Source organism: Danio aesculapii, chromosome 3 (assembly GCF_903798145.1).
Source record: "Danio aesculapii chromosome 3, fDanAes4.1, whole genome shotgun sequence".
Classification (NCBI taxonomy): Eukaryota; Metazoa; Chordata; class Actinopteri; order Cypriniformes; family Danionidae; genus Danio; species Danio aesculapii.
The window spans coordinates 11,464,493-11,474,423 of record NC_079437.1 but is presented as its reverse complement, the minus strand read 5'-3'; the positions used below and the strand labels follow the sequence as shown (position 1 = coordinate 11,474,423).

At 36.8% G+C, this 9,931-nt stretch overlaps 1 protein-coding gene across 1 annotated transcript in view; it reads left to right on the top strand.

The window, feature by feature from the left end:
- Positions 1–378: 378 nt before the first annotated feature.
- Positions 379–9,931, top strand: part of LOC130217366 (centriolar coiled-coil protein of 110 kDa) — a 16,411-nt gene continuing 6,858 nt past the window's right edge. The window contains exons 1-5 of the mRNA XM_056449465.1: positions 379–612; positions 974–1,153; positions 2,771–2,899; positions 5,574–6,513; positions 8,673–8,908. Coding sequence (XP_056305440.1) covers positions 1,007–1,153; positions 2,771–2,899; positions 5,574–6,513; positions 8,673–8,908 — 1,452 coding nt within the window. The 5' untranslated portion in view covers positions 379–612; positions 974–1,006. The remainder of the gene's footprint in view (positions 613–973; positions 1,154–2,770; positions 2,900–5,573; positions 6,514–8,672; positions 8,909–9,931) is intronic.

Sequence of the window (9,931 nt, the reverse complement as noted above, 5' to 3'; positions counted from 1 at the left end):
GGTCATTATTTGCTTTATTTTGAAATATGTGTTGCAAATTTGACTAATAGGCTATTTTATATATGTGAAATCCAAATATAAATTTGTGTGTCATTTATGCAATTTGCCTTTATTTCCATTTATCGGACTTCTATATGGGAAATAAAAGAAAAGATAAACCGAATGTACAATGCTACTGCAACAACAACAACAACAATAATAATAACAATTAATTAAATAAATAAATAAATAAATAAATAAACACAAACAATGCGAAAACAAACCTGTATCTGAAAATGAACCTGATGTGAGGGAATCTGCATTGCTTCCTTCGTTAAATTAAATTTATGGAATGACGATGAATGAAGGGGCGGAGCTGATGACGAAGAGCAGCATCCAGACAGCAAAGACCCGCGTGAATGACACATGGACGACTCAGCATCTTAAACCTATATATCTGTATATATGTACACTACTGTTTATGTCATGTGGATAATGTAGAGTAGCTCGCTTCATTATCATCCACAGCGGAGGCTAATTACTAGCGAAACAGGAAACAATTACGCGATTTGCATCTGTACATCCAATATAAACACCAGCAAACAGCGACATCATACAGTATCACAGGCTGTGGTAAGCCTTTTATTGATATATTTCATTTCATTTTTGACATATATAGATATTCAAACAGAAGCTGAGGGCAATATATAAAGATGCTGATGCTGAGATTTTAACATCTGTATTGTTATAGCCTGACTTACTGTATCTGCATACATTTTCATAGATAAAGGAGCAGTGGAATGTAGAGTAATTTATCCCCTAGAGTTCCTCTGTTCCCTATTTATTCCCATTTATCCGATAAATCTGAATCTTAAACCCTGCATTGTGGTCAGATATGACTGCTGACTATTGCACAGTAATTCCTAATTGATAACAACGAAAGCGTCCTAGCAATTCCTATATAATAACACTAGCACAAACGTTGGTATTTCAGTATTTTAGGCTTTTCCATTTGTGTGGGGAAAGCATGGAGAGCTATGATGAATTCTGCGCACGGATTGTGTCTAAACTGCAGACGGAAATGAGGCGTAAAAAGAGCTGCAGTACCGCACCTGCTCGAGCGGTGGCGCACTCTCTCATCTGCTTTCATGGCAGGCCGGTTCTTTGTCCTGTTGTGAGTATTTATTTACTTTATTATTAATGCTTTAAGAACAGAAAACAGAACAAAAATACAAAGCAGAAGAAGAAAAAAAGTCAAATTAGACAAACAAATATAGGGTATAGGCTATGTATAGTAGGGTGTAGAAGGTCGCTGGTTCGAGTCTTGGCTGGGTCAGTTGGCATTTCTGTGTGGAGTTTGCATGTTCTCCCTGTTTTCGCTTGGGTTTCCCCCACAAGTCCAAAGACATGCGCTATAGGTGACTTGGGTGAACTAAATTGTCTGTAGTGTATGTGTTTGAATGAGTGTGTATTCCCTGTGATGGGTTACAGCTGGAAGGGCATCCGCTGCGTAAAACATATAAGTTGGCGGTTTCCCCGTGATGGGTTACAGCTGGAAGGGCATCCGCTGCGTAAAACATATAAGTTGGCGGTTCATTCCGCTGTGGCGACCCCTGATTAATAAAGGGACTAAGACAAAAAGAAAATGAATGAATAAATAAGTATAGGGTGGAACAGTGGTTAGCACTGTTGCCTTACATCAAGAAGGTCACTGGTTTGAGTCCCGTCTGGGATAGTTGGCAGTTCTTGTGTGGAGTTTGCATGTTCTCCCTGTGTTGGCGTGTGTGTCCTCCGGGTGCTACGGTTTCCCCCACAGTCCAAAGACATGCACTATAGGTCAATTGGATGAACTAAATTGGCCATAGTGATCGAGTGTGTGTAAATGTGAGAGTGTATGGGTGTTTCCCAGTACTGGGTTGCAGGTGGAAGGGCATCCACTGTGTAAAACTTCCTAGAATATTTGGAGGTTCATTCCGCTGTGGCAACCTCTGATAAAGGTACGCAGAGTGTTTTGACATGTCTCTAGCATGTGTCCGCTTGTTACCATTTAACATGTTTTTTAGCATGTTTTTACGTTTCTAGTATGTTTCCAATCATTGTTTCCATTTATCATGTTTATTAGCATGTTTTTACATGTTTCTAGCATGTTTCCGCTCATTGTTACTATTTAGCATGTTTTTACTTGCTGCTAGCATGTTTCCGCTTATTGATACTATTTAGCATGTTTTATGTTTTTAGCATGTTTTTACATGTTTCTAGCATGTTTCCATTCAGTGTTGCCATTTAGCGTGTTTATTAGCATGTTTATACACATTTCTAGCATGTTTCTGCTCACTGTTACCATTTAGCATGTTGCTAGCATAAATTTAGCATGTTTTGCTGTTTGCATATTGTATTAATTGATATGTATTCATTTACAAAAGAAAAATACACTTTAAATACTAAGATGATACACTTATTTAACAAAACAATGCAAAAAAAAAAAACACATAAGGACACTTTTTGAACTTCAATTTTGTAGCTAATTATGCTTGACAATGTGAATGAGAAAATAACCTAATGAAGTTCCTACACTAGAGAGTTGACTACATAGAGCATACGTATAAAGTGTATATGTGTATAATGTAAAATTTGGGCCAGCTTAAGTTATAATAATAAGAAACAGTATGTTGCTAGTATGTTTTTAACATCATGCTAGTATGAATTATAATGCACCCAAGACTTACCTAGATTAGACTTACCATTTACTTTCAATTAACTGTTTGAATGTTTTTGCACTTTGTGTTTCAAGCTAAGTGAGAAAAAAAGACGAGAAATGGCTAAATACAAGAAAAGAGCATCACAAGTGGAAGTAGGGCGACAGATTCATCATAACAATAACCTGCTCAATCAGATGCAGTCCTGTCTTTGCACCAGTAAGGTAAGGAAATGAGTGTTTTATCAAATACAGGTACTTTTATGTTGCAGTTGGGAATATTTTTGAAATGCATTCATTATTATTATTTGTTTTTTTAATTATATGAATATCCAAAAATACATTAAATATACAAAAAGACTCTCTTGCTCACCAAAGCTGTTATATATATATATATATATATATATATATATATATATATATATATATATATATATATATATATATATATATATATATATATATATATATATAACAGCTTTGGTGAGCAACCAAAGTGTAATATACACATAGAGTTCAGATGCAAAAACCTGAAATTTCCGTCTGAAATGTCCATAAAAAATGAGCATTATTCTCAGCCTCCTTTGTTTATGTTATTTAGTTATTTCATTTTAAAGACCATTAAAAGAACCTATTCTTTTATTCTCTCTATTTCTGAACTTACAAACAGGAGCTTGATAAAAATACTCATTTTAGACGAAAATTTCAGACGGCATTTAGTGGTTTTTGCAACTGAACTCTTCATATATGTAGTAAAATGGTAGTATTATGAAATATTATTATTGTGATTATTACAAGGTTCAACGCTAAGTGGTTCAGTTTTTTACTTGCTCTGCCAAAATGTTCACCGGCCCAACCAAAAAAGATGTTTATAGCTATTTCTTAGCCACATATTTTAAATTATGTGTCAAAAGCCAAACAAATCCATACACTTTTTATTCAACTCAACTTTTCTTTATATACAACTGGGAATTTGAAGTCAGAATTATTAGCCCCCCTGTTTATTTTTTTCCCCAATTTCTGTTTAACGGAGAGAAGATTTTGTTCAACACATTTCTAAACATAATAGTTTTAATAACTCATTTCTAATAACTGATTTATTTTATCTTTGCCATGATGACAGTACATAATATTTAGATATATATATTTGAGAGTAAATTATATTTATGACAGTATATATGACAGTAAATTATATTTAGATATCTAGTTATTTAGATAACTAGATATTTTTCAAGACACTTCTATACAGCTTAAAGTGACAACTAGGCAGGTTGGGGTAAATAGGCAAGTTATTGTATAATGATGGCTTGTTCTGTGAACTATCGAAAGAAAATTAGCATAAAGAGGCTAATTTTGACTCTAAAATGGATTTTAAAACAAAAAAACTGTTTTTATTCTAGCTGAAATAAAACTAATAAGACTTTCTCCAGAAGAAAAAATATTATCAGACATACTGCGAAAATGTCCTTGCTCTATTAAATATATATATATATATATATATATATATATATATATATATATATATATATATATATATATATATATATATATATATATATATATATATATATATATATATATATATGTGTGTGTGTGTGTGTGTGTGTGCACTTTGACACCCACAGACATCGTCACCAAATATAAATCAGAGGTAAGACTTTCTCATAAATAGCCTCATTTTAGTGGTCAATTTTTGTAAAAATCAATCTATTGAATGGATCTATAAAAAAAAGCGTTGGCTAGAATTATGCAGTATAGGCTTAAATTATAAAGAATTAACAGATGAACCGAGTCTGCAGTCAGACCATGAATAAACAGCTCTCTATAATACTTCAGCATGCTTTCACTTTCATATTTGACATGTAACGCTTATTTACCTGTAGGAATAACATCCCGTCCTACTCACAATTCTCTCTTCATATAGCTGTATATATGGCTATTACGAGCAGAGACCACCTCATTCAGGTAATCTCAATTGTTATGTAACCGATTGATGTGGCGTGGATCCGAGCGCGATTTCAAAATTCACAAATGCCAAACAAACCCCACTAACTGGGCAAATGAGACAAGTAGACAGACACAAACGTCTAGGTGTGAAAGCAGCCCTAAGACTGTAGTTGCACGCAATTGACAAACAGTCGCAGCCAAATTAAACTTTAGTGACAAGGCAACATTGGCCCGATTGGGCCATTAACCATCTTGTCTACTGTCCAAAGCGCCTCGCACGCTGGCCCCGGGCCATCAGGCAGTCCTTATTGTCAAGCCCTGTTAACGTTATTATTATAAGTCTGCATGAAGTTGCAATTAAATGTGATTTATTCACTACTTCAGCCTTCAGTGTCATATGATCCTTCAGAAATCGTCTGTTGAAATTTTCGCTACCTATTTTTGAGGAAATGCTTTTTTGATTAATAGAAAGTTTAAAAAAGCTGAATTTACATTAAATTGTGGCTTTATAAATGTCTGTCGAAGGAATTAAAGAAAAATAAACAATTTTTTTTTCAATTTGTAACATTAATTCACAATATTACTGCTTTAATATTTAATTTTAATATTACTGATCAAAATGTCATCATGATGTGATCAGTTTTGATGGGAATAAGAAATTATGAAACTGGGTATACAAACTTTTTCTTCAAAATTATTAGCCCCCCTAAATAATTTTTTTGGTTTAATTTAATAGATTTAATTATTTTTGATTGGTTTAAAAAAATATGTTAAAAACTATGTTAAAAATATTATATGAAATAATGTGACAATTTTCCTTGGTCTGTTAAACAGCACTTTGTAAATATATTTTTTTTAAATTCACAGGAGGGCTAATAATTTTGACTTCAACTGTATATAGCTTATCCGCAAATATTTGTTGTGAAATTACTTGAATCTTCTTGCATCCCAGGCACCAAAAGTCTTGGACATCACACAGCCTTCAGAGCCACGCATGTCTCCTTCTCCAAAGACAGACTACAGGAATGGTTTCACACGACTGGACACAACAAAACTCACACCTACAGCAGCTCCAGAGCCATATATCCTGTCCAACAGGCCTCCAGTGACTCCATCATCTGACCTGCCTGTGTTTATGAGAGGAAAACCTGCCGAGGAAAAAGAAATACGAGAGGAAACTGAAACAGGAGTTTGCCTGCAGAACCTACTAAAGAAATCACGTGAATTCATTGAAAAAGAGCAAGCAAAACCAGGCTCAAAACTCAACAAAACCCCGTCAGAAAGCCCATCAGAGCCCGTTGGCTGCTTTCTGAATGGGACTGGTTTTAGTGGCTCTCCCAGTTACACCATCAGCCCGGAATCTGGTCTAAATCCTAACAAATCCCACCGCGGACGCCCTCGTCCCATTTCTGCATGCAGCATCTTCTTTTCATTACCTGAAAACCCCAAACCAAACATTACACCCTATGCAAGACCACAGGACATAAAACCAATCGGATCGCAGGAAAGGAAGCTGCTTGAGTTGGAAAACGTGAATGTATCTCATTATGAGGATTTCTCTCGGTTGAACGAGACCATCGGTAGACTGGAAACATCTCCAGTGGATGCTGAGCTCACGAGTCCTCTGTTTCGGAGGAGATGCCACACGCTGGACAGCCATCTGTCCTCACGGCCCGTCATAGACAGGAGCCAGGAGCGGATGCCTCGCTTTATGGCTGGGGTCACGGCGAGAACTCCAACTCGCCTCTCTCCTCCTTCACCAATGAACAAGAGTCCTGGAGCAGCATTCATGGGGTCTGCAATCAGTCCAGAGTCTCCTTTTCATGCCAAACTACACTTCGAGATGGAGAGGAACAGTGTTATTAGTACATCGCTGAAAGACAGAAGGACAGGTGGGAACATGAGTTAGGGGTTGTTCACAAAGATTGTGTCTTTGCGTCTAAAAACGCCAAACAAATCCCTCAGGAATGGTATTTTAAAGCAGTGTTTCCCAACCATGTTCCTAAAGGCACACCAACAGTACACATTTTCAACCTCTTCCTAATCAAACACACCTGAATCAACTCATAAGAACATTAGAAGAGACACCTGAAAATAATAGGTCAGATAAGGGAGACATCAAAGTATGTACTGGTGTTGTGCCTCCAGGAACAGGGTTGGGAAACATTGTATTAAAAGACAAATGAAATCACAACTAACGATATTGATTTAGCTAGTTTCGTGGTGAACAATTCATCTGTGCAAGTCATTAAGAAAAAAAACAATAGTTTGCTCTTGTAAACCTAAAACTGACATCTAAAATGTTACTTTCCTGTTTGTGTTCAGTTAAATTCAGATAAAGTAGGGTGATGTGGTGGGGGGGGGAGGGGTACTTGCCGCGGAAAAGTTTTGAGGAGAGTAGCGGAAGAAAGTAAAGAGCGTGGCTGGGCGGGCGATCGGTAAAATGAGGTGCTGGATCAGATTCCAGAGATGCAGGATCCGGCTTGTTCCGGCACAAATTAATTTTCCCAAAACCAATTTTCTCAGTCTTTCTGAATTGAACTTTACTTTACTACATCCAATCGACTTTCAGTACTGAGTCACAATACTAAAAAAAAAAAAAAAACAGTCGCAGCTTCCAGTTCATGCGGACTTTAAGGTGCAGAATGTAGAATTGACATTAAACATTGGGTGAGCAGGTTACATTGTAACAATGTCCCAACAACGTGACGAGATTTGCTGTGATAAGCAATTTGGCTGTTTGCACCCGACGAAACACGACAGAAATTTAAAAACAGCCATTCAGAAGCGCAGAATAGTGCACTCACTGCACTCCAACGAAATGATAAGGGTTATAATCAAATGAATAATTATTAAACTTTTTTAACATTATGAAATGTACATCGGGCGAAACGGTGTCGCCTCACAGTAAGAAGGTTGCTGGTTTGAACTTCGGCTGGGTCAGTTGGAGTTTCTGTGTGGAGTTTGCATATTCTTTCCGCGTTTGCGTGGGTTTCCTCCGGGTTCTCCGGTTCCCCCACAGTCCAAAGACATGCGTTATAGGTGAATTGGGTAAGCTAAATTGTCCATAGTGTATGAGTGTGAATGAGTGTGTATGGATGTTTCCCAGAGATGGGTTGCAGCTAGAAGGGCATCCGCTGCATAAAACATATGCTGGATAAGTTGGTGGTTCGTTCCGCTGTGGCGATCCCAGATTAATAAAAGGACTAAGCTGACAAGAAAATGAATGAATGAATAAATGTACATCCTGAATCACTGATATGTGTTGGTTTACACTGAGTCACAGTTCTAAAGTCACAGTTAATTTCAAACATTTTATTTTATTTTCAAGATCTGAGGTGAACTATCTGCTGCTGCTTTCAGTAGTATGGTAATAAATGTTGTGTAAAATGGCATTCAAACTCATATTGTTAGCATTTAACACTGAATAAAGCACATGAGGTGTACCTGAGGTGCTCATGGTCACTTTTCTGTTGTTCAAATAGAAGCCGTTTCTAAAATATATCCATTCGAGGAGTTGGTTGGAACAAAAACTCCTTTTATTATGGAAAATATTCCTTCAATGTGCCGTTGCTTTTATTTAAAACACGACTTGAATCAGCCTTAAATCAGCCTTTAGGCTTGATAGTCAGGTGTTGATGTCCTCAATCTGGCGACCTGCACTTGTGTGTGTTTTGAACCAGGGGTTTCACTATAAGAGCTTTCAATATAAATTGTATATTACTTCCACAATAAATCTTGATCCAGATGTTTTTATTTTAAACTTTTTCATTTAGTTTAATTTCAATTGGTCTTTTGCAACGGAGTTTGCAGTGTTTTACAGAATCCAAAACACACCAAGAACTGTTTAAAATAAAAAAACCCAAACAAATACCAGCTCAAGAATCATATACAGCCATAAAAAGTTATTGATAAGAAAACTTGATCAATGGAACATCAAAGAGCCATTATATAATAATAACAATTCTATTATGATTACTATTTGAGATCAGACTCACAGCTATATTTGATCAAGTATCCTCTCAGTTCTTTATGTCTTTTGTGTTTTTAGATGAGACGCAGTGGCAGGCTCAGGCTCTGGAAGACATGCAGAGGTCACAGGAGGAAGACTACGCTTTCCGCATGTCCTGTCTGATGGCGGAGCAAGAGCGAGAACAGCTAGTGGGACACAGACTCTGTTTAAAACTCCTCTCTAATGTTTACTGTCTACCTAGTCAACTACATTCTAAGCGCATCCTAAACCAAATGACACCTTATATAAGTTCTTCAATGTCAGCTACATTAATAGTCACTTATATCTATTATGCAAATCTTTTATGCCATTTTCCAGTTTTGTGCAAGTTTAATTGGCATCTAGGCGTCTGATGATATTACATTTTCTTGTATTAAAGGGCACCTAGGTTACCCCTTTTTTCAGATTTAATACAAGTCTTTTGTGTCCCCAGAATGTGTCTGTAAAGTTTCAGCTCAAAACACCCATCAGATTTTTATTATACCTGTCATAAGTTTCGTTTTTATACCTTTTTTAATCAGGTAGTGGTTTTGTTATACCTTTAAGGCTGGTCCTCCCCGCCTACCATTTCTACGTGCCTATCTGCATGCCTTAATCTCCTCCCTCGGCTGCGTCAGACAACAGACAGACTTAAAGGAAGCAGATTTCACATAGCGTTTGTAAGAAATACTACAGTAAGAACTTTACCAATGAGTATTTGCAACGATGTGTCGCACAAAATGTCATTACAAAGTTCACACGCACACACACACAGATATATACACACATACACAGCGCAGACACGCATACACACAGACAGCGCGCTCGTTTCGCTTTGCACTCTTTTATGTGACAGGATACAGGATAATATCCACTGCTGTTGGGATATCTGTTATATTAATGTACAAAATAAACCTGATTTAACGTCCACAAACCGGGATTGAAGCGTCTTCCTTTATAATTGTTCTGACACGCGGCTGTGCTGATGAAGTGAATCTGAAGTGAATCGCTGTAATTCATTACACACATGCTCTGTTTTAAAACATTTAAACTTGTAAAACTCACTCTTGATCATATTTAATGATGATTGATGATCCTAGCGAACTGAACAGACCTTTTATTCCCGGTTGCTTTGCGCTCGTCCTCTCTTGTTGATATGATTATACACGTGACTACCGGACATGTTAATACGCAGCTGTCAATCGATTCGGTGGGCGGGGGGACCGAATTGTAAAGTTGCGGTCGGTCTGAAAACCGCTCCAATTAGTCCACCAATTTTTTGTTGTTAAACTGAAAAAAAAGGACTGGGTGTGTTTATT